Here is a 26,641-nt window from a genome sequence, read left to right on the forward strand (position 1 = left end):
ATCTTCTGGAAGCTAGATTTGAACTCGGGTCTTGGTGACTTGGAGGCCATCTCTCTCCCCACGGGCCCATGTGCCTCTCACTTAGTCTGCTCCTTCCTCCTCCTTCCCCCTTCTCTCTCTTTGCTCTTCTCCCTTTCTTCCTCCCCCTCTTCTCATTAGGGATGCTTTCATTTCGGGGCAGGCCAGACATGGGTGCTAGGCTTGCCTTGGTCTTGTAAAGGTTTCCTGGGCCTAGGGCTCAGTGACTAGACAGTGGCGGGGGTGGGGGACAGAGAAGAGGCCCCCTCTTTCCCCCTGCCTGGGTCCTCATCTGGGTGCCTTTCGAGCAGGTCCAAGCTGACCAGTACATCCCAGAGGAAGACCTCTACGGGGAGATGGATGTCATTGAGCGGAAGCTGGACCAGCTGGAGCATCGCGGGGTGGCCCTGGAGGAGAAACTCCGCAGTGGGGAGAATGGTGCGTGGGGGATCCTGGAGGAAGGGAGACTGGGAAGGGCTGTGGCAGAGGGGAGGCCATGACCCATCCCTGGGATCCTTCTGGCCCGGGCTGGGAATACCTTCCAGCTTGGAGGAAGGAGGATCGCCTCAATTCTGGGCAATGGAACTGCCTTTTCTTGGCTCTCTGTGGCCCATGTGGGGCAGGGTGACCTCCTGAGAAGAGCTGGGCTGGGGAGGGCACACGGAATCCTGCCTGGGCCCCGGCCCCATGGGCTACTCTTCTGTGTCAGGCCTCAGCACGTGGCTCTGTGGGGAGGCCCTGCCCAGCGGCCTGTGCTCTGGGCCTCCGAGGCTGCCTCCTGGGCCTTCGAGGCCGCTCCTGGGCTCAGGCCACGGTCTCCCTTTGCAGGTGGCCGTGAAGATGACCTTCTGGTGGACTGGTTCAAGCTCATTCACGAGAAGCACATGCTAGTCCGGCGGGAGTCGGAGCTCATCTATGTGTGAGTGCCTGAGGATGGGGGCCCTTCCTGCTCCCTCGGGCCCTCCTCTAAGACCCCTGGACTTCCTGAGGTGGGTGGGGACAGGGCAGGGACCTGTCCAGATGGAGATAGAAGGAGGGAGACAGAGACCTCCACAGAGATCTCTGCATCTGTCTCTGGATCGCTACATCTCTGCTCCAGCTAGACGCCCATAGATCTGCTCTGGGTCATATTTGTTGGCCTGTTTTTACCTCATCCGTCCCTGCTTTCCAGAGAGCCAGGCCCTCTATAGGCCCTATATACCTGGGCTATTAGTGAGAACTCCCAGGGCAGGAAACTCCCTGTATTAATGCAAGTTACCATATACTCTGCAATGTCTAGCCTTAGAATTGACTAGAACACTGAATCAGAGGCAGGATTTGAATCCAGGTCTTCCTGGCTGATTCCCCATGTATTTTTTACACCTCCCTTGTGTCTTGTGCTTGTAACAAAGAATGGAAAGAAAGGGGGAAAATGGTAGCAACAGAAGTAGCCAGTGCATGGGGCCTAGCAGTGTATGCAGCATCCCGCACCTGTAGCCCTCCACCTTTGCAGAGAAGGGAAGCTGTGGGATTCGTGTCCCTGGTTGGTTCCTGCTACCAGGAGCCCCACTCCAGCTCTCGGCCCCTTCTCTCTCCCCCGACAGCTTCAAGCAGCAGAACCTGGAACAGCGGCAGGCCGACGTGGAGTATGAGCTGAGGTGTCTTCTCAACAAGCCAGGTGTGCGTGGCCTCCTGCTGAAGGACAAGTCCCGGGCTGGGCAGGCGGAGGGTCGGGCCAGAATAAGTGGGTTCTGAGCCAGGGAAACTCCACTGGAGCCCTTCGCCTCTGGCGCTTGGGCAGTAGAAGGATGGGTGGAAGTAGGCTTGTCACTCTATAGTAAAGAGAGCATTGGACTCAGGAGTCAGGAAGACCTGGATTCAAATTCTGCCCCAGAGCTTTATTAGCGGCGTGACCCTGAGCATGACACCTGACCTTGGTTTCCTCGTTAGTAAAATGAGGGGATTGGGTTAGATGACCTTGGAGATTCGAGGCCCCTAAGATGTCATTTGTGAGTGCAGGGATTCTGTCCAGGAGCCCAGCTGGCATGTGGCCAGAGCCAGGACCCAGGTGTGTCCCCTCTGCCTCCCTCTCCCCCATGCCCAGTGGTCTTCCTCCCTAGGCTGAGCTACTGAGTGAGGTAGTGAGCTCTCTGTTGATGGAAGTATCCGAGGGCAGGCGCAGAGATGCTGCCATCAGAGATGTTGCTGGAGGGGTCCCAGTGATCTGGGAGCTGTCTCTTCCTGGTCTGAGCGTTATTGCCTTTTCCCCTGGGGACAGATAAGGACTGGACGGAGGATGACCGGGGAAGGGAGAAGGTGCTCATGCAGGAGCTGGTGACCCTCATTGAGCAGCGCAATGCCATAGTCAACTGCTTGGATGAAGACCGGCAGAGGTGAGGCAGCCGGGGTGGGGAGCGGAGTTTTGCTTCCATTCCTGGTGATAGGGGAAGTAGTTGCCCCTGCTCTCCCCCGTCCTCTCTGCCCCCAAGGACTTGCACCCGCAGATTGGGTGCCCGGGGGTGGCTACTCCAGGTCTACACGCCTAAAACCAGACTCGCGAGCCCCCACCAGTGGGTCTCCCTCGCCTCTAGTCAGAGGTGACAGGAGGCTGAGTACAAATGTATTTACTGAAAGGCCCAGACAGAACAGGAGTCACAAAGCATCTGCTTCCCCTCCTGGTGACTGGGTCTAGGATCTAGAGCTCTTGCTTATATGTCCTGGCCACGGTCTCTTGAGGAAGGTAGTCCACGGGGCCACAGAGAGAGGGAAAGGATTTCCTTCCTGTCCTCCCTCAAAGGGAATAAAGGGCTGAGTGTTGAGGCCAGTGAGGCATCGCGGCTCTTTCCTGATTCACAGGAGCCTCCTGGGATTTTCCCAAAGGCTCCCATCTCACTGGCAGGGGCACTTCCAGGCAGCCTCAGGGCACCAGGACCAGCCGACACCAGCCAACCACAGGCTCTTCACACTGGGCTTTGTTCTTCGGTTTCCTAATCTGTTAAATGAATGGGTCGTGCTCATAAATGACTGCTAAGGTTAACGTGGCGTTCTAAATCCTGTGATTTAATAGCTTAACACTGCACTCAGAGTTTTGGGACGTCCTATATTTGTCGAAAGGCAGCTAGGTCACACAGTGGAAAGATCACTGGACCAGAAGTCAATAAGATTCATCTTCCTGAGTTCAAATCTGGCCGCAGACACTTACGAGCTGTATGACCCTGGGCAAGTCACTTCCCCCTGTTTGCCTCAGTTTCCTCCTCAGTCAAATGAGCTGTAGAAGGAATTGGCAAACTGCTCCCGGATCTTTGCCAAGAAAGCCCCAAATGGGGTCACAGAGAGTTGGACACCACTGGAAAATGACTAAACAACAACAATTTTTTGAATGAATGAGTAACCTGTGTGATCTTGGCCAAGTTATTGATCAATTCTGCAGGACTCCATTTCCTACTCTGTAAAATGAGGGGGTTGAATGAGATCAGGGGTTCTTAGTCTTTTTAACGTCCTAGACTCCTGGCCAACTGGTGATAACACGTACCCCTTTTCAGAATCAGGTTTTCAAATTCATTCCATAGGATTACATGGAAAAGCAATTACACGTGAAGTTTCTCTCTCTCTCTATCTCTCTCTCCATCCATCCATCTATCGATCTTCCTATTTTTTTTTTTTTTTTGGCTGGGCAATGAGGGTTAAATGACTTGCCCAGGGTCATACAAGTAGTAAGTGTCAAGTGTCTGAGGTCAAATTTGAACTCAGGTCCTCCTGAATCCAGGGCTGGTGCTTTATCTACTGCGCCACCTAGCTGTCCTCTCTTCTTATCTTTTTAACCTGGGGCCCATGACCTTGCTTTCTAAGTCCCTGTACTAGATGGTCAGTAAGGGCCCTTACACTTGCAAGCTGGCTGGCTGACCCTGGGCCTGTGACCCTGGCACTGAGCCTCAGTTTCCCCAAACTGGCACCCGCTTGGCCTTCTCTCACAGGATTGTTGGGGAAGCACAGCTCAACCTTGTCTCAAAAGGCTCTTCATGCATGGAAGAAGCATCAGTGGGCTTTCTTTCAGCTCCTTCGCTTTCTCACAGACTTTCTCCCCTCTCGTTCTTGTTGATCTCAGGGAGGAAGAGGAAGATAAAATATTGGAAGCCATGATCAAGAAGAAAGGTGAGTGGGTTTCTAGGGCTCCCATCCTCTGCTCAGGACCCCGGGGTCTTGTACTCCATCCTCCGAGGCACCGCCGAGTGGAGTGTTTACATTGGCCCTTGAGTAGTCAAGGGTCAAGGGTCTTAAGGGAGGGCGTGTGTATTTGCATCTATATACATACATACTCACATACCTGTGTGTGTGTGCCTGTGTGCGTGTGCGTGTGCGTGTGTGTGTGTGTGTGTGTGTGTGTGTGTGTGCGCGTGTCTTGTGAATGTATGGGGACAACTGGATGGTACAGTGGATAGAACACCGCGTGTGAAGTCTGGAAGATCCGAGTTGAAATATAGCTTCAGACACACACGAGCTGGGTGACCCGGGCAAGCCATCTCCCTCCCCTATATTTGCCTCAGTTTCCTCATCTCTTAAATGGGGATCATAGCAGCAGCCCCCTGGAAGGGTTGTTGTAAGGATCCAATGAGATCACATCTGTAAAGCCCTTAGCACAGTCCCTGGTGCATAGGAGGTGCCCTATCTTCCATTTCCCCCATTTCCAGCACATTTGTATACACAGAATTAACACAAATAGAATAAGCTAACTCTGGGGTGGGCTCTGGGATGCCACACGTGCCCATCGAGCTGGCAGACGATGGCCTTCACGTGCCCGGGCTCATCCCCCTCCGGTGGCAGGGGAGAAGCCCCTGCAGTCCACACCTCTCGTGGCAGCTGCCCCTTCTCTCCCCTCCCTCCCACAGAGTTTCACAAGGAGGCAGAAGCTGGGATGAAGAAGAAAGGCAAATTTAAGACCATGAAGGTGCTGAAGCTGTTGGCAAACAAGCAAGATGCCAAGAACAAGTCCCCCAAGGACAAGAGCTAAGAGCGGCGTGGAGATATGCGCGCGGCCGCCTGCCTCTGCGTCGGCCTGCCGGCTTCCTCCCTGCGCTGGACTGGGCTCTTCCTTTTCCTGGGGAGCTTCTAAGACCAGTCTTCCCAGGAAGAGGACTTCTGGAAGGGGGGTCCCCAATCCATGCCTTCTCCCTTCTCTCCATTCTTAGGCTGACTTGGGCCAAAGAGCTGCCCCCTTTCCCATGGCTGTGGGTGTCAGGGGGCACTGCTGCGGGAAAGTAGACTCTATTTATTCAGCGGTGTCTTTATGGTTGTTGTTACTGTTATTATTATTGTTGTTGTCATTGACTAAGTGAGCACTAAAGGGTCCGGGGAAGGTAGGGGGAAGCTTGCACCCCCTTCCCCCCTTCTTTACTCTGCCCCAGCCACCTGGGGCCACCCCCAGCCCCTACCGCAGCCCCTCTCCTCACCACTTCTAGAAAAGGTCATTGCTTCCCAAGTATCCCATGACTGAAGTGGCTGGTAGCAGCATGCCAATGCCGCCATGTCCTCTCTCTCCTCCCTGGGGGGGGAAGGGGGGTGAGCAGCAACAGTCTCCCTCTCCCCCACATCCCACAGGAGCTATTTATTACATGATCAAATGGGTTAAAGTTCAGTCCTGATCTGCAGATGGAGACTGCCTCAGAAGGGAGAATAGAAGGGAGATCCCTTCCCACAACCCTGGCAGGCCACAGGAAGTGGATCCTCCCAGTCGGTACCGGGAGCCCCCACCTCTCTCCCCTTTTCCTGATAACTCCTCAGTTCTTCCTCGAGCACTGTGAGCCCCTGGCAGATTCCGGCTCTCTCCGACACCTGTTACTCGGCCCCACCCGTCACAGGCAGAGCAGATGTTTGGTTTCATTTCTGTACGGGGAGGGGAAGGGTCCCCTGTACTCCCAGTTCTCCTCTTGTCCTGATCAGTGCCAACGTCTGCGCTCCCCACAGCTGGGCTGGCCCAGTGACTTCTAGGGCCTTGCTGGCATGGCAACAGAATTCAGTGAAAGGTCACACTGTATTATCTTGGGGATGTCCTTTCCCCCAAATAAATGGAACACACTTAAATTTGCCACCCAGCTGGATCCCCGTGGTGATTTGTCCGCCAAGCTGCTCTGACCTCTGGCCTGCACAGCCCATCCCAGCATTGGGCCGCTGTGGTTAAGGAAGCTCGGTGTTCAGTGTCCTTCCTCCTCTCCCCCCATCCTGAGCTGAGACGGCTGCGCTGACCACGCCACTCTCCCATCTTCCTGGCATGTGCCAATGCCACATCAGCCGGCGGGCATTCCTACTGCCTCTCATCCCCTTCCTCCACCTGCCGGCCAACCGCTGTGGGCCAAAGGCCCAGGCTGGCAGAATTTGGAGCAAACGGGCATTCTAGATACTTGGAGTGAGAGTGAGGAGGGACCCCTGAGATCATCCAAGCACAAGATCTTAGGATGTCGCAGCTGGAATGGAATTTGGAGGCCATGCGATCCTGTCCAAACCTGAGGCAGATTCCTCCACTATCTCTGATGGGTGCCCCTCCAGCCTCTGCATGAAGACCTCTGTCTGGTGAAGGGGAGCCCACGGCCTTGAGGGACAGCCTGCTCCACTCTGGGACAGCCCACAGGAGGAAGTGCTTCCTGCCAGCCTGCCTAAACCTATTCCTCTGGGAACCCCCTTCGCATAACAAACCCTTTTTCCTTGAAGATGGTGTTTATGCCCCACTGCCACCCCTCCCCCGGGCCTCTGTCTTCCAGTCTCAACATCTCCATTTCCTTCAACCAGATGAGGGACAAGTGAGGCTCAGTAGAAAGTGACTTGCTTCAGGTTAATACAACATTCAGTGTCCTTCCTGCTGTGGCCACATGGCCTGGATGGACAACTGCGTCTCCTCTGTGGCATCCTGCTTGGAGGTGTGATTGATCATCTTTCAGCAGGAAGCTTTTTGGACTTCCAGGCCTGGGGATCCCTGGCTGGTGTCCCTCCCAACTCCCTGATCAAGTCTTTTGTCCTTGTTCAGAGTACCCCAGGGATGCTGCCCAGTGCCACTGGTGAGGCAACCTCTTAGCTTGAGGTGGGAAATGGGGCCAGTACCTGCTTCTGGGACCAAAGGAGATGTGTAAAAGCTCTCTGTAACCCTTGAACTGCTCTAGAAATGGGACCTGTTAATATCTGAAATGCAGCCATTAGAGATGGGTGGTGAGAAAGCACGGCATGAAAGCACACCACCTGTGTCAGGATGACGACTTGGCTTCACGGCCTGCCTCTGAGGCCAAACCACGCCGAGCGTCACTCATGAGGTACTAACGCCATTTGCCTCCCTAGGTTGAAAGGGTCCAATGGGGATCCCCAGGGATCTGGGCTGGCTGGTTTTTATCTGTGATTTGGAGAAAGGCATGGACAGCGTGTACATCCATGTGCAGGGGCCACAGGGCAGGGGGTGGAGCTCATGGGGGATCCAAGGAGATCGGGACAGGCTGGAACATGGCACCATTGCTAGAGGAAGGGGAGATTTGGGGGGAGAAATGTTAAGTCATACTTGATTTGTCTAAACAAGCTCTTGAGTTCTGAGTGAACGGCAAGCTCCAGGTGAGGTGGCCACCGGGAGAGCCTGGGTGATCTTGGGCTGCTTGAGAAAGGCTGGGCTTCTCGGGATGAGGGGCTCTGTGCTCGCTCGAGCTGCGGGGCCCTGGCAGACCGCTTGGAGAGCACTAGGGCACCCTGGCTGGAAGATGTCCGTTGAAGGCAGTGGGGAGGGGTCTCAAGAGTCTGTGGCAGAGGAAGCCCGCTAGGCTGAGTAAGGGCTGCCTTGTGGAGGAAGGCTGGGCCCTGTCTTGTTTGGTCCCATAGGCTGTGCTCTTGCTAAGAGGCAAATCTGGGCCTGGCTTGGGAAAGCTGCCCCTACGTGGAAGTGGGTCTTGGTTTGTTTAGGGGACTCCTGTCTATAGGTTGGATGGACTAAATAGCTCTGATTCTGTGATGTCAGGGGGGAGGGGAAGATGTTTTGCAAACCCTGGAAGCACTGACCAAGGCCTGCTATTATTTAGCTCCTAGCCCTCAAGCAGTTGGCGGGCCAAAATTCTAACCCACTAACATGAGATTGGCCCCCTTCCGAAAGAAAGCTGTTTCCTCAAGACTGGGACCAAGACAGTTTTATTGGTCTTCCCACCCTCGTGGCTAAAGCGACTCGGGCCTGAAGTAAGGGAGACAGAGGAGTTGGTTTCTTCCCAAGCTTCCCTAGAGCACGGGGCCGTGGGACGAGACCTCCCTGCTGCTGCGGCCCCCTCAGGCGCAGGGGCTCCCTCCCCCACAGGCAGTGGCGGGTTCGGACTGGGCCATGTCCCGGGCCCTGGCCAGCCGGCCAGCCGTTTGGGAGTGGGCCCTCTCTAAGAAGAGGGTGTCTGTGCCCCACACCAGTCACGTATTCAGAGGACGAAGGGGCCCTGGAGTGCAGCGGGCAGGGAGACCGGGGCAGGACCTCAGTGCTACGAAGGCCTCACCCCCCGGATGGTGTGGGCTGCTCTTAAGGAGGGGCTTTTGTCAGAGCCTTTTGAAGTTCCTCGTTTCTCTTCTGGTCGATCTCTTCCATCTCCCGCAGTTTCTGCAGAGGACAGTGCACAGAGGACAGTCGGGAGGGGAGCCGGTGTGGCTGTCTGCACCCTCCAGCTGCAGCACCCTGGGGCCCACCAGCCTACCTGGGAGATCTCTGTGAGGATGATTCCTTGGTACTGCTTGCCCTGTCCGAGGGCCTGCATTTCAGCCAGGAACTCCTGTCTCTCTCGGACTTCCTTCACCACTGAAGAGGAGAGAAAACTCGTTCACACACAGGAAGCTGGGTTCCTGTCCTCTGCCTCACAAGATCTCTAAGGTCCTGCCCTGACTTGGAGGGAGCGGACAAGCGGCGTTCTCTGGGGCCTCTCCCCTAGTAGTTGAGTAAGGAGCCGGCCTGTGATATCCCTACAGCCCAAAGGCACATGGGAGTCAGAGCCCACAGGGACCTGGGCAGCCACTTGGCTGTAGGGCTGGGCTGGGCCTTGCCCCAAGTGGCCCTGGAGGCAGGCTGGCCTAGCCTGAGGGCCCGGGCCTACTCCTAGTGCCTTACATTCTTCAAATCTATCTGGCTCTGGGTCCGAGGGCGGAGGCTCAGCCTGCCGAACAGATGGCTTCTTTTTCCTCTTCTCAGTGACATCCTTTCCATTGGCAAATATGTCCTGGAGTCTCTCCTTCTCCTTTTCTGCATCTCCTGCGGGATCCCAAGAAGAGCCCAAGTGTGCAGGAGGGATGGGAGCACAGGACGCATCCCTGGCTCCCAGACCCTTGGTCTCTTTCACCCTTAAGGGCTCCATTCTCTTAGAGAGAGAAAGAGAGGTGTGTGTGTGTGGTGGGGGGAGAGCGGGGAAGGGCTCTGTGTGCTAGGCACAGACAGGGCAGAGAATGGAGAGAGAAGGCCACTCTGTTGGAATGGGAGGCTCACTCAGGGAGGAAGGCAGGATAGATGACGGACCCTCGTCGCCCTGTTGAGGTGGGTTGGGAGAGGGAGGAGAGCTGCAGCAGCTCAGGCCCTGGCCACCTGGCTACTGTCTCCCCCAATAAACCTCCTTTGGACACATGAGCTTTGTGGGTTGTTTCCCCCTCTCTCCTGTCACGGACGTTGCTTCAGGATAGCCAAGTGGACTCAGTGGCATTTGTAGGACACAATGGATTGGGTGGGAGACCTCAACCACTTCTCTGGTTTGTGTTAAGGAGAATCTTGCAAACTTAGGGAAATTGTCCTGTTTCAACATCTGTCCTAAACTGTGCCCTGTGGCCGGGGCAGAGGACAGCAGTGCCCCCATCTCCTTATTTTGGGGTCCTTGAGTGGGGTCACTTCACCCCGGCCCAGGGCTGCATCACTTACTACAAGGTTTTGGCCTGAACTGCTCACGGGTGTAGGCCTCGCTAGCCTGGCAGACTTCAGCTGGGCGGAGCTGGGGCCTCGATGCCAAGATGGGCGGCAGACAGACGTTGTTGACTCGCTTGGGTGTTGGCTTCTGGCTCGATGTAGGGTTGCACTGAGAAGGTAGTGCATCACCTCCTGGGGAAAGACGGGAATGGAAAGAAGGCAAAGGCAGAGGGAGTGGGAGCTCCACCTTTGGCTTGGCCACTTACTATCCTCTTCCCCTCTCTGAGACTCAGTTTCCCTCGACCTTCCAGGACTCCAGTGAAATAACATAGTGTAGGGCCCTGCCCAGGTCAGGAAAGGGGGGATTGGTTCTGTTGCCCAATTTCTCACAACCCCCATATGGCGTCGTGACCCACCGTGTCAGAAGCTTTGGTCTAGACTTGATCAGGACACCCTCCTCAGCAGTGACTCACTCCTGCCTAAGTCCTGCGCTCTTCCATGGACCCTGGAAGTGACGCCCTCCCATCTTGTCATTTTCATCCTAGGTGCTTAACCTAACGTCTGTTATGGTTCACTGTGGCCCTCTGATAGACTGTAAGTCCCCAGAGGGCAGGGCTACTTAGATATCTTTAGGTCCTGCTGCTGGCACCCAGGGCAGGGGTCGCATCTCGCAGGTCCTCAGTAAATATGTGAGGGAAGAAGCAGTGACTCAGTGTCACCAGGCCTTAGCTAATCCATCCTGTGCTGTGAGCAGATCCACACATGCCAAAGACATGTCTCTCATGACAAGACTGTGAGGGAGTCTGTCACAAGGGAGCGCATCACCGGCTAGTAATGAAAGATGTGGGGAGTAGCAGCTCCCCCCAGCTCAGACCCTAGCTGGAATGGTTGATCCCACAGGTCCCACCTCTACATCTGTGACCCCAAGAGTGGCATAGGGAAGGCAGCAAGGCTGACCTCTGAGGATGGCCCAGGTAATCAGCATCACTGGTGCTTGAAGGGGGACAAGAGAGATCAGGTCCATGACCGAGACTGGAAATATTTTCCCAAGAAGGTGGGATATGAGTGGAGTCTTAAAAGACGGGCGAGGTTTGGATGAGGGGATAAGACAAAGGCTTGGAGGTGAAGAGGAATGTCCACAGTGTGTAAGAGGAGCCTGTTTGGCTAGGGACAGGGTTCCAGAAAAGGGAGCAGTGAGAAAAGGGTTTGGAGAGCCAGGTTTAGGCCAGCTTGTAGAGAACTGTCTCTGACTGGAAGACTTCTCACAGAATTCCAGAGTTGGGTGGCTTCTCAGAGGTCCAGTCCCACCTTTATATCCCAGTCTTTTCAAGTGGACTCCGCCCCAAGCCTGCAACATAACCCATCTCCAACTTTACTGAAAAAGTAAAGGCTGACACAAGTGGAGGCTAACATCAAGATTTCTCTCCCAAATCTGGTGAAACTAGGCAAGTGACTTCTGTGGAAGGAAGATGGAGTCTCCACTACCCTCCAGAAATGACTGTAAGGCTAGTTTATAGATTGGGAAAATGCGACATACACAGATGACACATTATATAATGATGCCAAACAACCCATCCCAAAGGAACCTCTAGGCAGTAAGGGAGAAGCGGGCAATCAGCTATATAGACAGGTATTGCTGTGGCGTTACAGTGAAGGGGGAGGGGAGGGGAGGAGGATCAGGGCTTAAAATTACTTTTCATTGAATCCATGAGCTGCCGCTGCTGGAAGTTGTTGAGTTTAGACTCCTCCATCATCACTGCAAAACAAACAGTTGCAATGAAAGCTGCTGGGCTTCTGGCCGGCCTGGGGCCCTTCCTTCAGTGCTGTCCCCCACTGACCTTTCAGCAGCTGGCAGGTTTCTGGGGTGTAGGTGGATTGGGGTGAGTGCCAGAAGCCAGTGCCTTTGGCCACAGCTCCTGATTTCCCTTTTGCCGCCATGGCAGAACCCTAGGGGTGCAAAAGAAAGCTTTTTAGGGCCAGCCTTCCCAGAATGTCCGGAGCCTCTCTTCTGGGAAGCAGACCTGGAGGAGCAGTGACCTTAAGCCCAGCCACTGAGAGGTGAGGACATTTGGGAGAGGGAAATGCATGCTAGGTGTCCTTAGACATTAGAATGGTCGTATGTGGACAGATGTCTGTTTCTGCTCAGCCCCAAGGACGGTCTGACAGGACTAGGGACGATGTTTATGCCTGATGTCAGGACCCTAACAATTAGAGCTATTCAAAAATGGAAGAAGTTGCCTCTAACTGCAAATAGGCTGGACGATCATTTATCACGGAATCTGGTTGGAGGAGATCCTGGTATCAGATCTAGAAGTGGAAGAAATCTCTCCAACGTTTGGAACAAGCAGTCATTCAGACCCTTCTTGAAGACACCCCTCCCCTCCCCAGTGGCAAGAACCTCTCTACTTAGGGCAGTTCTCGGTTAGGAAGTCTTTCCGTACACCAACTGGAAATCGGCCTCTGAGCAAGATGTAGGGATGGGGGATTCCTAGTCAGAGATGAGGAGTGGGGGGAGGTGTCGGCCTCCGTGGCCTGAGGTCTCTTGCAGCTCTGGGCTTCTTCTGACCCTGAGCAGTCCAGCTCCAGTTCTTCCCAGGTCAGGCCTGATAGGAAGCATCTCCTGCTCTCCAGAGATGCCCGGAGCTGGGCGCACAGGCTGCACTTGCGGCGACAAGGAGAAGCAAGCACTGAAGCAGCCCTGCCGCGGCACAAAGGACGGAACTTCCCGCTTATGGTGTCAGAACTATCGCGACAGACCGACCTTGTCGGGGCGGTGCCACGTGACAAGCCCCCCCGCGGCCACCTGCCCTGGGCTTCCCCTTTCCCCCAGGGACTGACTCCGGACTGCGCCAGTCCCCGCTCTGGTCCATGGGGCTCAGAGCAGCCGGCGCCTCCGGCTACCATGGCAACGGCTGCTTTGAGGCTCCGCCTTCAGCCCAGTCCGCGCTTCCAGGGTCCGTGGCCCCGCCTACACTACCATGGCAACTGCCCAGGCTCTCGGCTCCGCCTCCGGCACCATGGCGACGGTATAGCCCTCGCCCCTCCCAGAGGCCTAGCGACACCGGGAACACTACGGGGCCCACCTCCGCTACCATGGCAACGGCGGAGTCCTCGCCCTCCTTCCAGGCCCCGCCCCTTCACGAACATTCTGGGCCCCGCCTCTGGCACCTCCTTGGCTACGCACCTCCCCTCCTCCAGCGCTTACGTCTCCGACTCCGCCCCTCAAAGCCCCGCCTCCAGACGCCATGGCAACACCCGCTCCTGCTCCTCCCCCTCCAGGTCTTCTCTTCTGGCCCTCCCTCCCCTTGGTAACTACCGCCTCCGCCTCCGCTGCAAAGGACGCGCACCCGGATCTGCCACTGCACCTGGACAGTCTGCGGCCCGTCTCCCCAAGCGCTCCCAGCTCTGCTTCCGCCTCCGCCCCCGGCTACCGAGGGAAACCGCCGAGTGCTCCGCTCAGAGCGGTCCGGATCCTCTTTGCCATGACAACGGCGGCCCCACGCCCCCTTCTGACATCAGTCTCCACCTCCCCCGCCTCACCGCCTTTCCTCCTCCCGAGAGCTCGAGGTCCCGCCCCTTCCCCGCTTCCCGGAAATTACGTCCTCTCTGCGCAAGCGCAGGCCACTCCTGACAGGCCCGACCCGGAAGTGGCTGCTAGAAGGCGTGAGTTTGGTCGCGGGGCGCGAACCCAGGCGGCGCGGTGAGGCTAGCCTGGCGGCTGGGGCTCGTTGGCTTCTCTGAAGGGAGTGCTGCTCCTGGCCAAGGAGGCCATTCGGCCCGAGCCCGAGGACCCGCAGGCATGTCTGACAACGAGGACAAGTGAGTGCGGGGAAGGAGCGGGTGGAGGTTGGAGAGCCCGGGAGGGGGCTGGAGGGAAGGGGCCTCGGAGATCGCGAGGAGGCCAGGAGATGGGGGGCCCAGCTAGAGGGTCGGGTGAACGTGGGGCCCAGGGGCATTATGGTCTAGGGTCAGAACAACCTGGGTTCCGGTCTTGTCCCCGCTACCGATCACCTGATGAGCGGGCCTCACTTGCCTGCTCTGTAACATGGGGGGCTTGGACCCCGTGGCCCATGTAGGGACGAAGGAAGGCCGCCGGAGGGCGAGGGTCTGTGCCTCACAGCGGGTGCCCAGGACATGCTGTGGACTCGGGACTGGGTCTGGCCCCTGAGGCTCCCGAGGCCAGAGAAGGCCGGGCCGGGGCTCCCAGGGGCTGGGGGCACCGGGCCGCAGAGTGCCGGTGCCAGGGCTCAGACCCAGCTTCTTCCGCCGGGGCGCTGGTGCTTTCTTCCTCTCCAGTTACGATGGCGATGACTTCGACGATGTGGAGGAAGACGAGGGCCTGGATGACCTGGAGAACCCCGAGGAGGTGGGTACTTCTCTGGCAGCGCAGGCGCAGGCTCCCCCAGAACCAGAGAAGGCCACTGACCCCACGTGGGACAGCCGCCCTGTGGCACCCAGCAGCCCTGCTGGCATCCTTGGACTGTCCTGGGGGGGGGGGGGCCCTTATCACAGGGAAGCATCGCAGGAGGGGCAGGTGTAGGCTAGAGGAACTTTGGGAAATGGCATCCGCCTGGTGATCCAGGATGCAGCCACTGAAGGACGGTCCCATTTGTCTGGTTAAAGTAGCCCAGAGCCCTTCAGTACCTGAGTCTTTGACTTTCTGCATCCAAAAGGAAATTCCCCTCTCCTCCCCCGCTTTGTCTAGGAAGGCCAAGAGAATGTGGAGATCCTTCCCTCTGGGGAACGGCAGCAGGCGAACCAGAAGCGGATCACCACCCCCTACATGACCAAGTATGAGCGAGCCCGGGTCCTGGGTACCCGCGCCCTGCAGATCGCGTAAGTAGGAGTCTCCTTCCTCCCTAGCCATTCCCTGCCCCCCATTGACATCTCAGTTCAGCATTCTTTGGTTAAGTGTCTGCTCTGAAAAGCGCCTGGGCAGAGGAGGTCAAATGATGAGGGCGAGAGTCAGAAAGACTTGGATTCAGTTGCGAGCCTCACAGTCCTTATCCAGCCGTGTTAGCCCAAGACCTAATCTACTGAGCTGCAATCTGCTTTTGTGAAAGGGCTTCCTACATCAGTGAAATCTTAGGAAATTGACACAGAGTTAAAGTCAAAGCTTTCTTTGTTGTTAAGTTGTTCCAGCTGTGCTGGACTCTCCATGACCCCATTTGGGGTTTTCTTGGCAGAGATGCTGAAGTGGTGTACCATTTCCTTCTCCCGCTCCTTTGACAGGTGAGGAAACCAAAGCAGATGGAGTTAAGTGACTTGCCCAGGGTCACACAGCTAGTAAGTGTCAAGGGTCTGAGGCTGCATTTGAACCCAGGTCCTCCTGACTCCAGGGCTGGTGCTCTATCCACTGTGCCACCTAGCTGCCCCGTGAAGCATTTCTTAAGCCTTTGCACAAATCACTGCTAAGTGCTGGGGACACACAGAAAAGTCAGCCCTGCTGTCGAGGAGCTCCTATTCTGGTGGAGGAGACAACACACAGGGAAGGTTTCGGCTGCCAGATGGACACGGCCCATGGTCCTTAGGGGGCAGTGGCAAAGCAGGTGTTGGGCCTCTTCTTTCTCGTCGTTGCCGCTGATAAAGTCATCACTTATTGATGCTGATTGACCGGACAGCCCCAAGACTTTGAGGATAAGAACTTTCTTTTCTGGGTCTGTTGGAAGTGCCTGTTCTTGGTCATATTCTTTTCAGCCTTTGTGTCAGTGGCTCAGGTGAAGGCATGATTATCAGATGTGTAGAGACTGAGTCTAACAGGAGGAAATTGAAAGAAAGGGTGTGTCTAGGCCCGGTCCTTAGAAGAGGCTGGGAGCCCCAGGGGCTTGGGCAAGATGAAGTGTCAGCCAGAAGAGCCCAGATGGTACGAGGGAGCAGATAGACAGCTCCTACTGCCTCTGCCCAGGCCTGCCACATTTGCAGCGTCGACTTTGGTCTGAGGCTACGGTCTAGGAAGGATTTTGACAGGCGATCTGGTTGAGTGGGGGCAAGGAAAGCCTGGAGTGGGGGGAGGTATGTGATCCCTGCCCTCCAGTATCTGAAGAACTGCCAGGGGCAGGAGAGCTCCGCTGGCTCAGAGGGCAAAAGGAAGAGTAAATAAGACAGCGGCAGATTCCGGCCCAAGCACTAAGGAGGGAAGCGGGGGCTGGAGAGCTCCCATCCCAGCTCTCCCTTGTTCTCTGCACATCTGTAAAATCAAGGCTTGGACATGACTCAGACTCCAGGGAACCTCGGGGGCTGATTGCTCCTTCAGGAGGCCCAGCACAGTGACTTAGCCAAGGTTACATGGCTAGCCGACGCACCCAAATCCTCTGACTGGTGAGCCCATAAAGTCACATTTCTGTTTTCAGTAGGGGGAGAATTTTCTGTGGCAATTTGAGCCTTCCTCAGCTAGAGGAGGCCTCAGGTCTCCATCGTTGAGGTCCTCAGGTAGAGGCCCGAGGAGACTCCTGCTCGGGGTGGACAGGATGACTTGTGTTTCCTTTCATCTCTGAGCTTGTCCGAAGTGCATGTGAAAGTAAGACTTTGTGGACTCCAAAAGGCTGGACAGGCTTTAAGGCATTCCTGTTATTTGTTGTTGTTCTTAGTTTAGTGGCTCTTCTGGTAGACTTTCTAGGCTCCTTAAGTCAGGCCTTGGTGTCCTTTCAAGCGTCCCAGGGCCTTCTGCAGGGGGAGCAGCCATGCAAAAGATGGATCCATGGATGGAGGAGTTCTCATCCGTGGGTTGAGAAAGCCAGGCTTAAACAGACATTGAACTTTGGAATCAAAGTGGAAAGGGAAGCGTCATCCATGGGTTTGCTGTTAACAACTGCCTTGTATGGGATCTGGGCTGGAAAGACGCCCAGCTGACAGGGCTGCTGGGCAAGGTCTGCGCCCGTTCCAGCGTCGCCCCCTGGCGGTCACTACCATGTACGGACACACTGGCTACTTCTCTAGCCTTGTGGTATTCCCCTGGTGGTCACTGCCCCGCATTGCAGGCACCTGCCCCCTGGTCTTTTTAGGACTCTGCTAGCAGACAGACAGCAAGCTTAGAGAGTGTCTCAGTGTACATTCATTGTAGAGTCCATACATTCCCAAGCATGAGGGCCTCTTGAATAAATGCATTTCACAGATGGGGTAGTTGTTATATTCTAGGCTTTGTAGTGCCTCCAAATGAATTATTTCAGGAACCTCCGGGCTCAAGGCCTTTCTAAAAGTCTCCAGAATGCACTGAGTCGTTTGCTGAGAGGTGGCAGGGGCTGATTTGTAGAAGTTGGAGGATGTCTGATGGCGGAAATGAAGGCTTTGACCAGATTTGGGACAGAAATCATCATTCATATAAAAGCATCATCACAAACTGCTTTGCCACACCTCAGTAAAGACCAAAGGAATATGAATGTGTGAAGGGGGTCTGAGGCCCCCAGTCCAGAAGCTCGAGGTCTTGGCCAATCCATTCTTCTTCCTCATGACAGGCCTCTGGGCGTGCCTGACTTGTGTGAGGTGACAGAGGCAGAGCCTTAGATAATAGTGTTAGAATGAGCAGGGACCTCAGTGTCTGGCTCATCTCCCTCATTTCACAGAAGAGGACACTAAGGCCAGTGCAGGGAAATGACATTTCAAAGGTCATCCAGTTTGTTGGTAACAGTCTGAATTGAAGGTGAGAGCTTCTGAGACTGAATGAGAGAACACTTTGTTTTCCCAAATTACCTTTAAGTACAAATTTTGACATTAATTTTTTTGGTAAACTTTGTGTTCCAAATGCTCTTCTTCCCTCCCCGCTCCCCCAAGAAAACTCAAGCAATTCAATATAAGCTGTACACGGGCTGTCGTGCAAAATAGAAAACACTTTGTAAAGTGCTTCACAGGTCATCAGTTGCCAGCCCTTATCGTCCTCCTTATTATGATCAAACAGCGTTCTTGCTCCCAGGCCAGGCGGCTTCCTGGTATAAGCCGCCTAGGCCAGAAAGGGTCAGCCCTGACCCCGATGGGAAATAGGGCAGCAGAGATGAGGAGCGATATCTTCTTGCCCAGGTGACCTGAGGCTCCCATCCGTCTCTCTTGGGGCCCAAAGATCTCTCTGGAGGCCGAGGGCCTCATGTGTTCTCCCTCCATCAGCTTTCTTCCTGCAGAGGTCACTGCTCTCTCTCCCTTAGGGTCTGAAGGATGGTGGTGTTCCTTCAGCCACTTAATGCCAAGGAGATAGTCCAGCCAGGGCCACTCTCCCAGAGGTCTCCTGGATGAGCAGCCCCTTCCCAGACAGCCCTTGAGGGAACTCTGCGGAGCATGCAGTCGAATCCCCCTCGTTGTGCTCAGGAAAAGTGAGGCCCAGTGACTTCCATAGGGCCACACGGCCTCTTGGGTTTGCTCTGCAGCATCCCCTCCAGTCGAGGTTTCCTGTGAACACACGTCCACAGAGCAGTGCTGCCCATGTGGGAAAGAAGGATTCCTGGAGGTGATGGGCCACTTGGATAGGGGGTGATGTTGTTGGGCATCGTGTGGGATCCAGGGGAACCAAGCTCCCTGGGCAGGTGACTGGACAAATTCCAAGTCACCTCCAGCTCTAACAGCCTTTACTGCTAATGGTAGAGTCTCACCCTTTCAGCTCTTGAAGACTTAGAGAGCACCTGCCTGGGCAGCCCAGCTAGGGAGAAGGCACATGTGTCCTTCCTTCCCTTTTATAGATGAGCAGACTGAGGCTCGGGCAGGATTCCTGGCACCACAGCTAGCACTTTTCCCATGATGCCGTGTGCTGATGGTATGATCTTTCGTATTCAGGTCGAGTGTCCAGTTTGAATTTGTTGTGGAGTAGGATGTAAGGGGTGGGTCTGAGGCTAATTTTTCATGTTGTGATTCGGGGGAAAGGGAAGATTGGATGAGAGCCAGAAGTTTGGAATCAGGACGCCTGGGCTCAGCCTGCCTGCCCCAGAACCCCAGGAGGTGGGTCCTTCTAGGCAAGGCCCTTAACCTTTCAGAGCCAGCTTCCCCATCTGTGAAATGGGCATAAGAAGACTCATACCCCGGTTCCTCTCCTGGGAGGGGGGGCGGGTCGTGAGGAAAGCGCTGCTCTGGTGCCCTCGGGGATCCTGTGATCTTGTTGGGAACATAGCTCATGCTCAAGGAAGTGCTTGCAGCACAACTGGGGCCTTGTGTGGTGCGGTCCAGAGGAGGGTGAGGAGGTGCGTGTGGGCAGTGGCAGCCGCAGCAGCAGAGGCTCTTGGGAAAACCTCCCGGAGGAGGATGGCAGGACCCAGAGAAGGAGTGGGTATGGAGGCCCCCGAGGGGCCCCGCCTCTCTGGGGGGCTTCAGGCAGTAGCTCATGTGGCTCGGTCAGCAAGGGAACAAACACTGTGCTTAATGCTGGGGATGCAGAGACAGCCAGGCCTCGGGTGTGCCCTTGTCTCGGGCACCTCCTCCTTGTGCAGAGGGCGACGTGGGCCCATCGAGGCTGAGGGAGCCTGGGGGCGATCCTGGCACGTCCCTCCCCTGGCTGGAGCTCGGTTTCCTCGTGTGTAAAATGGAGATGACCAGACACGAGTCGCTCGTCTCAGAGTAGGAACCCACTTCCCAGCCCTTACGCTGCTGTAGAAACATGAGTTGTTGTTGGCCAGGTGTTTGGGTTGTCCCGCCCAAATCCTGCCCGTCCTTCAGGGGGCATCTGTGGAATGTCAGAGCTGGGAGGGAGAGCACACAGTAGCGGGCTCGGGAGGAGCAGAATGGAGAACATGAAATCTCTGAGCTGGGAGGCTCAGAATTAGAATTCAGGCATGAGAAGTGGGAAGGAGCTTAGGACATCCCGGGCCCAGCTGGGAGAGGCCGTAGCGCTTGTCTGCCTGAGTGCCGCCATTAACAGGTGAGGAAACTGAGGCTCTGCTCATTGTCTCACGACAAGCCAGCGGCAGCAGCTCCTCGCGTCCAGGGCTGGCTGCGTGCTTGCTCCTGGAATCTCTCCTTCCACACCCATCCCCTTCCTCCCTTTGTCTCCCACAGAATGTGTGCCCCTGTGATGGTGGAGCTGGAAGGGGAGACTGACCCACTACTCATCGCCATGAAAGAACTCAAGTGAGTTTTCTGAGAGCCCCAGAATTCAGCTCCCTGCTCCCGCCCCTCCCCATGCCCCCTGGGGCTCCCCCCATGGGGGTAAGGGGACGTCCAGCTCCCTCTGCCCCACGGCCTCCTGGGCCTTCAGCTGCCCCTTCACTTTGGCACCTGGGCCCTCACTCTGTGCCCGTAGAGTGGGGCGAGGGGAGGGGGTGGTGTTTCTGTCTCTCAAGCCTCTTCTTTCTGTCCACAGGGCTCGCAAAATCCCCATCATCATCCGCCGCTACCTGCCTGATGGGAGCTATGAAGACTGGGGTGTGGATGAGCTCATCATCACGGACTGATCCCCGGCCTGGCCCTGCCCCCAGCAGTTTGGACGCTCGTTTGTTTTTCTATATGGATAATAAAGCCTATTCAAGCTCTCCTGCTCTTCCTGCTCCAGCTGCCTGAGCTGCCGGTCATCCTCCCCCTTGGGTGCCACTACCCGGCTCCTGGGAGCTGGTGCCAGGCTCTGTGTTGGCCCCCGGCCCACCGGTCCTGTCACCCACGAGCTCTCTAAGAACCTCTACAGCCCCTGCACGCGCCCCCAACTCCTTCTCCCCCAGCCCAGCTCACAAGAGACCGTGGCTACTGTGAGGGAGGGAGACACTTCAGCTGCCTCCCCAGCACACAGACCCGTCTTTGTGCCCGGGGAGCTGGTCACCATGGAAACCTCCAATTTCCTCCGATGGGGACTGACTTCGGGGGCTTCTCAGGAGTATCACAGAGCAGGTCTCATCAAGCCACCCATTGTTTCCCAAGGACCTGCCCCAAGCCCCTTATCACCCATCGGGATCCCCTTTCAGGAGCAGCCTCCCAGCAGGAAGCATAGGACTGGAGGCGGCCTCTCTCCCCTCCTCCCCCAGCCCCCAACCTGGCCCTCGGTACACCCCTCCGGTCCCTCCCCTTTCCCTTTGGACCTTCTCTGTGCCAGGGCAAGCAGCAGGTAGGACTCCGGTCCAGGCCTTGGTCCTGACTCAGAAGGGAGCTTGCTCTCCACCCCCAGTGTCACATACATGTTCTGCCCCTGCCCCTCCTTCTGCTTCCCCCTGGAGGTGATGTGGGGTGACCGAGCCCACTTCCTCCCCGCCTTGGAGGAGCAGAAAGGTTCTTCCTGCTGTCCCCATGCACTTTGCCTCGGTCCCAGGGATTAGAAGAACCCCTGCCTGCTTCGACCAGTATGGGGAGAGAAGGGATGAGCTGTCCCCTGGTTGGGGTGAGGGGGCTGAGCCCCACCAAGGAGGGGGCAGCGCCCCAGTGGAGGAGGGGGCACCCATGGCTGTCCAGGTGGGAGAGGGTTAATCTGTGGAGCTGAGCTGTGGCCTTTCTGGCCCTCCCCCCCCCCCCCATCACCCACCCTCCACCCCCGCCCCAAGCTCATGGAATCCTTTAATCACATCGGGCGCTGAAATTTCAGTCCTGAAATGCCGCCTTTGTGCAGGCATCCCGGGCCGCCGCCCCGGAGTGCGGGGGTCATTTTCTCGGCCCCATTTCTTTAAATGGCTTCATTGTTCCCTGCTGGGCTGCTCAGTATCAGATGTGATTAAAGGGAGGTGGGGTTGGGGTGGCAGGGGGGTGGTAGAGTTGGAGAAGATGGGGGGGAGGTTAACCCTCGGGGGGCCGGTCTCTGCTGCCTTTCCTTTGCTCAACTTTCTGGGGGAGCCTTGTTTCTCTAATGGCCTGGCTCGGGTTTTGTCCCTTCCTGGGTGACATTCACAAATAATGGATCCCATGACCCCGCCGCCATCAACACTGATCCTTCCACATCCTCTGTGGTTTGGCCCATAGTCCCTTTACCCTGTCACCTGAAACTCAGCTCTTCTCTCATATGTGAAACGAGCCAGAGCCCCTTCTCCGCCCCCACCCTCCACCCTCCTCGTCCCTGGGGACACTTGGCTTTCCGTGGTGCCCGACTTCTTTGCCTCCTTCTTGTCCCCTCTATTCTAACCATTTCTCCCTCCCACCAGTGTCCTCACCCACCTCCAATCTCTCCCAGGCCAGCAAACTGAGGCATCATCCTTGGGCTCCTGGCTTCCTCATCCCACTCTCATCTCACTTCATGAAAAGTAATTTAGTTTAGAGGGATCCAAGAGTCTTCTGTCAGTAAGGTTTTTTTTTCTTTTAACAAATCTAAACAAAATTTGTTTAGATTTGTTTAAATTGCTACATTTTGTTCTTCCACAGTGGGACCCTTCCCAACAAACACCCAAATCCCTTTAATAAATGCTTGTTGACTTGCTGATTTATAAAGCACTCTCCCTGAAAAGTTAAGATGGCATAATACCATGTTTAAGACTGAAAATTCAATTGTCAGTAATTAAGAAATCATGGAAACCGGGTGGCTAGGTGGTGCAGTGGATAAAGCGCCGGCCCTGGATTCAGGAGGACCTGAGTTCAAATCTGGCCTCAGACACTTGACACTTGCTAGCTGTGTGACCCTGGGCAAGTCACTTAACCCTCATTGCCCCGCAAAAAAAAAAAAAGAAATCATGGAAACCGAGAAAGGCTAAAACACTCAGGATGAACAGATATTCTGATTTTCAAGAAGGGAAACAGAGAGGATTCCAGAAAATACAGACCAACAAGCTCACTCAGTGAGTCTAATTTACATTTATGGACTGAGAAAAGAAAGCAGTGATCGTTAGGAGCCAGCATGGGTTCACCATTACAAATCATGCTTAGCTGAGTCTCCTTTCCTGTTCTGTTAGGCTGATGGATCATCAGGTTGCTGGAGGGTTGAGCCTATCTTAGGTTCATGACAGTTTCCATATGGATAAATGTGGGTTAGGAGATAGTACCTTTAGGAAGTGCCCCAGTCACGCCCAACAGATGTGAGACTTACGAGAGGGTTCCACCAAAGAATCGGGGAGGTCAGTCAGTAAAGCAATAATCCTTTCATGTGGCAAAGTTGAATTCACTCCAGGGAAAAGCCAAGGTGCAAAATGCATGAGTCATACAGAGGCAAGAACGTAGGGAAATGAGAGCAGCAGAAGGAGCTGTCCGGGACAGGAGACGGCAGGGTGCCAGTTGCTAGAAGGGAGGGAGCCTCAGCCACGATGGCGGGAATGGGTTAGTGACGGTGCTTGGGAGAGGCTGCCCTCCGACGTGATGGGTCCCCTTCCCTGTCACCATGTGGAACAACCGAGTCCCACATCTCTCTGACGGGGCAGTTTGCTCTGCCACTCGAGGCTGTGGGTTTTATAGGGCAGAAGAAGGTCCTCCATCATCATCATACCTGCTATTTCCTGGAGCAATTTAAGGCTCAGCACCTTTTGACCTTCAAGGGAGAGCTGGGATAAGTCCTATTGTGATACACACCTGTTTACAGATGAGGAAACTGAGGCAGAGAAAAGTGGAAGTGACTTGCTCAGGGTTGAATGCTCAGATGTGCTGGAATCTGTAACAATTCTGTTATTCTATCCGAGCCAAGCTGCCTCACATTCACACTTGATCGGTTCCCATTTCTGGTGTCACAGGCAGGGAGATGCTAAGGATGGCCCCTCCAGTCGTGGAGAGGATGCAAAGATGGGATAGGGAAGTTTCTAGAAAAGACAGGAAGAGGAGATAAAAGGAAGTCGAATCTAAATGAGCCTTAGAGGTCTCAGGCTGCTGTCCCCCAGATCATAGATGTTTTTTGGATTGTCACAGGAAGATTCACAACTGGATCAAGCAGGAGTAGCTCTCCAGCCTTAGTACTTGCCCGACAAAATTGTGTCCAGTCATTTCTGACCCTTCCTGACCCCATTTGGAGTTTTCTTGGCAGAGATCCTGGAGCGGTTTTCCATTTCCTTCTCCAGCTCATTTTACAGATGAGGAAACTGAGGCAAACAGGATGAAGTGACTTCCTCAGGGTCAGGAAGTGTCTGAGACCAGATTTAAACTCAGGAAGATGAGTCTTTCTTTCTCTTCCTTTTTTTTTTTTTTGGTGGGGCAATGAGGGTTAAGTGACTTGCCCAGGGTCACACAGCTACTAAGTGGCAAGTGTCTGAGGCTGGATTTGAACTCAGGTACTCCTGAATCCAAGGCTGGTACTTTATCCACTGCACCACCTAGCTGCCCCATCAGGAAGATGAGCTTTAACTCCATTGCCTACTTTTAGTAGGAAGGAAGGAAGGGAGGGAGAAAGGAAGGAAGGAAGGAAGGAAGGAAGGGAGGGAGGGAGGGAGAGAGGGAGGAAAGAAAAGGAAGGAAGAAAAAGGAAGGAAGGAAAATGAAGGACGTGTCTCTTAATTTGGAATTCAGATCATACACTAATTATTGAATTCATAATTTTCTTGTCTTTCAATGTTAGCATCATTGTCAAAAGGATCAGATGCTGTTGTGATTTTATCAGTGGCAAGGACATGAAGGAAGAGGCCTGACCATTTGTTTTTCCACTACCTGCTAAGGACCATGGGACATGTTTGTCCTTGCAGCTGAAACCTTCCCTCTGTGTGCCCTCCCCTCCCCCCCCCCTTAGAATGTGAGCTCCTTGAGGGCAGGGACTGACTTTTCTATTTGTGCTTTGTACCCAGTAAGCACTTAATAAATGCTTCATTTATTCATTCATTTCTATCCTTGTGTAAGCTGTTTTTGTTTGTGTATTTTTTTTTTAATTTCCTCGTCCTTCCTTTGCTTCAATTCATACAAGCCTTCCACCTTGCCCAGGGTCCTATAGCTACTAAGTGTCTGAGGCCAGGATTCTTCATAGTCATCAATCCTTATGGCAAACTAATCTTCCTACATTCGTAGCCTATAATCCCCCTCCCCAATCATTGGATACATTTTATTTTTGTTATCACAAATAATGCTGCTGTGAACATTTTTATACCCAATGGGTCTTTACTTGCAGTCAGCAATCTCCTGGTGTATAGGCCCAGGAATGGGGTGGAAGGGCATGACTAATTTGGTCCCTGGTCTTGCAATTGTTTTCCAGAGCAGTTGCCCCAAATTCTCACATACTTACTGAATGCCCTGATGACCCAAGACTGGAGGGGCAAGGGATGGAGGGGGGCTAGCTGATAGATTAAATTACAGCCTCAGGATCCCAGAAGTCTTTGACTGGCATTTCATAAATGCACATTGACTCGTGGAAAGTCACCAGGCTGGTTCTCTCGATGTCCTGTGTACACCTGAGCAAAGCCCGGGCTGTCTAGCTCTCCCTCTCCTTCTCCCTCTCCTTCTCCCTCTCCCTTTCCCTCCACCTTGACTGGGAAGCTTAGCCTGGAGGAGAACTTAGGGGCCACGGTCACTGCCTTCAAGTTTTTGAAGGAATGTGTTGTGAAAGCCAAGTCGGGTTAATTCTGCTTGGCCCCAAGGGGCAGAACTTGGAACATCAGAGGAAGGGACTTGGATGCAGACTTCAGCTTGGTAGGAAGACAAACTTCCTTGCAGTTAGATCTAACCAGCTATGGAGAAGACTGCTTTTTAGGTAGTGAGCTCCTTGTCACTGGAGGCATTCAAGTTAGATGAGCACTGGTCAGCGTTTTAGTAATAGGAATTCCTGCATTGGTGGGAGGTTGGACCAAATGACAATAACCACCATGCCAGGCACTGTGCTGTCTCTTCTAACCCTAAGTCTATGCCTGTGGATGTCAGATTCCACCCTAAACCCAAGTTATAGAAAGGCAGCATGTCCCAAGAGACAGAGCACTCGACTTGGTGTCAGGAAGACCTGGGTTCGAATCCCACTTTAGACCCTTACTAACTCTGTGTACCTGGGCAAGTCACTTAATTTCTCAGCCTCCTTTTCCTTGTCTGCGAAATGAGGGGGAGGGGTAGATTCAGCGACTTTGAGGGTCCCTTGTAGCTCTGGGTTTCTGCCCCTATGAATCTGGGTCAGTCACTTATGAATTGGGACATTTGTCCTCCAACCTTGTGTTTCCCATTCTCCTTTCAATAGCACTAACGATGGCTCAGCAATCACATCTTCCATTTCCTCTGTGACCTGAGGTTGTAATTCATCTGGGCCAGGTGGTCTGCAGTCATCCAAGGCAGCTGGGTGCTGGGTTTCTGAGGATCCAGGCTCATGAACTCTTTATCCCCAAGCTTGGTGAATAGACTCAGAGACTTCCGGACCCTTTGAACCTTGAGCCCCTCACCTCCCAGCATTCTTTGGGGCATTCTTGCCTCTGGGCCTGCTGAACCTCTCCCCCAACAAGCTGTCCCTCTGTCATCTCCCTCAGGGTGTGGAAGTAGGAGCTGGGGTCCTCAGCCTCTGAGATTATGTAAAGGGGAGAGATGATAGAAGGGTGGATGGAGATAGAGCAACATCCCCTAAAGAGAGCCACCTGTGACCTTACCCATAGCTGGAGATGTGTGTGTGTGTGTGTATGAGTGTGATTGTGTACACGCGTATGTCTGTGTACATGTATGTGAATATGAGTGTGTACATGTGTGTATGTGTGTGATTGTGTACGTGTGTGAGTATGAATGTGTATACATGCGTGTGTATGTGTGTGTGTACATATGTGTGTGTGTGTGTGTGTGTGTGTGTGTGTGTGTTCTCCCATGGGTCCACCCTTAGGTCAGCTCCAAAGTCATTGCCCCATCCCCAGCCCAACCAGGAGAAAGCATTTGGCTTTGGTACCCACCTGTGCTAGATCCCCTGAGGAGGGCCCCACAGACCTGTGAGCTTCCAACTCTGCCCTTGTGTGGGTCTAAGATCTAAGGGCTGCCTGTTGTCCCACCCTATTCCCAACAGACAGACTAAGGCCAGGCCCAGGAGGCCAG

At 54.6% G+C, this 26,641-nt stretch overlaps 3 protein-coding genes across 10 annotated transcripts in view; 2 read left to right on the forward strand and 1 right to left on the reverse strand.

Moving 5' to 3' along the window:
• The window catches only part of MICALL1 (MICAL like 1), a 28,760-nt gene extending 20,583 nt beyond the window's left edge, over positions 1–8,177 (forward strand). For both annotated transcript variants that reach the window (XM_043965539.1, XM_043965540.1), the window contains exons 11-16: positions 330–456; positions 847–937; positions 1,602–1,675; positions 2,276–2,390; positions 4,103–4,149; positions 4,884–8,177. In XM_043965539.1, the coding sequence (XP_043821474.1) occupies positions 330–456; positions 847–937; positions 1,602–1,675; positions 2,276–2,390; positions 4,103–4,149; positions 4,884–5,005 (576 nt within the window). In that variant the 3' untranslated portion in view covers positions 5,006–8,177. The remainder of the gene's footprint in view (positions 1–329; positions 457–846; positions 938–1,601; positions 1,676–2,275; positions 2,391–4,102; positions 4,150–4,883) is intronic.
• Positions 8,178–8,451: 274 nt separating this feature from the next.
• On the reverse strand, positions 8,452–13,467 carry C5H22orf23 (chromosome 5 C22orf23 homolog). Of its 7 annotated transcripts, none has more exons than XM_043965542.1 (8): positions 13,240–13,375; positions 12,316–12,530; positions 11,713–11,821; positions 11,568–11,630; positions 9,890–10,066; positions 9,095–9,235; positions 8,688–8,788; positions 8,452–8,593 (listed from the first exon to the last, which is right to left on the reverse strand). In XM_043965542.1, the coding sequence occupies exons 3-8, from the start codon at positions 11,810–11,812 to the stop codon at positions 8,516–8,518; spliced, it is 660 nt and encodes a 219-aa protein (XP_043821477.1). In that variant the 5' UTR covers positions 11,813–11,821; positions 12,316–12,530; positions 13,240–13,375; the 3' UTR covers positions 8,452–8,515. The 7 variants fall into 7 exon arrangements, with proteins under 7 accessions (XP_043821477.1, XP_043821479.1, XP_043821480.1 ...); XM_043965544.1 differs by having other exon boundaries at positions 12,316–12,617; positions 13,240–13,367; XM_043965545.1 differs by having other exon boundaries at positions 13,222–13,310.
• A 53-nt stretch (positions 13,468–13,520) lies between these two features.
• On the forward strand, positions 13,521–20,314 carry POLR2F (RNA polymerase II, I and III subunit F). Its single transcript, XM_043965549.1, has 5 exons — positions 13,521–13,693; positions 14,171–14,240; positions 14,580–14,710; positions 19,841–19,912; positions 20,145–20,314. Exons 1-5 carry the CDS (start codon positions 13,674–13,676, stop codon positions 20,233–20,235), a joined length of 384 nt encoding a protein of 127 aa, XP_043821484.1. The 5' UTR covers positions 13,521–13,673; the 3' UTR covers positions 20,236–20,314.
• Positions 20,315–26,641: the final 6,327 nt, after the last annotated feature.

The sequence above is a fragment of the Dromiciops gliroides genome, chromosome 5, assembly GCF_019393635.1.
Source record: "Dromiciops gliroides isolate mDroGli1 chromosome 5, mDroGli1.pri, whole genome shotgun sequence".
Taxonomy (NCBI): Eukaryota; Metazoa; Chordata; class Mammalia; order Microbiotheria; family Microbiotheriidae; genus Dromiciops; species Dromiciops gliroides.

Bases quoted from the DNA above. Each gene is read 5' to 3' on its own strand.
- C5H22orf23 (XM_043965546.1), bottom strand. From the start codon at position 11,812: ATGGCGGCAAAAGGGAAATCAGGAGCTGTGGCCAAAGGCACTGGCTTC. The intron at 11,631-11,712 runs GTCAGTGGGGGA...TTTGTTTTGCAG, and splicing joins AACCTGCCAGCTGCTGAAAG to TGATGATGGAGGAGTCTAAA. The intron at 8,789-9,094 runs GTAAGGCACTAG...TCTCCTCTTCAG, and splicing joins GCCAGATAGATTTGAAGAAT to TGGTGAAGGAAGTCCGAGAG.
- POLR2F (XM_043965549.1), top strand. From the start codon at position 13,674: ATGTCTGACAACGAGGACAA. The intron at 14,711-19,840 runs GTAAGTAGGAGT...TGTCTCCCACAG, and splicing joins ACCCGCGCCCTGCAGATCGC to AATGTGTGCCCCTGTGATGG. The intron at 19,913-20,144 runs GTGAGTTTTCTG...TTCTGTCCACAG, and splicing joins ATCGCCATGAAAGAACTCAA to GGCTCGCAAAATCCCCATCA.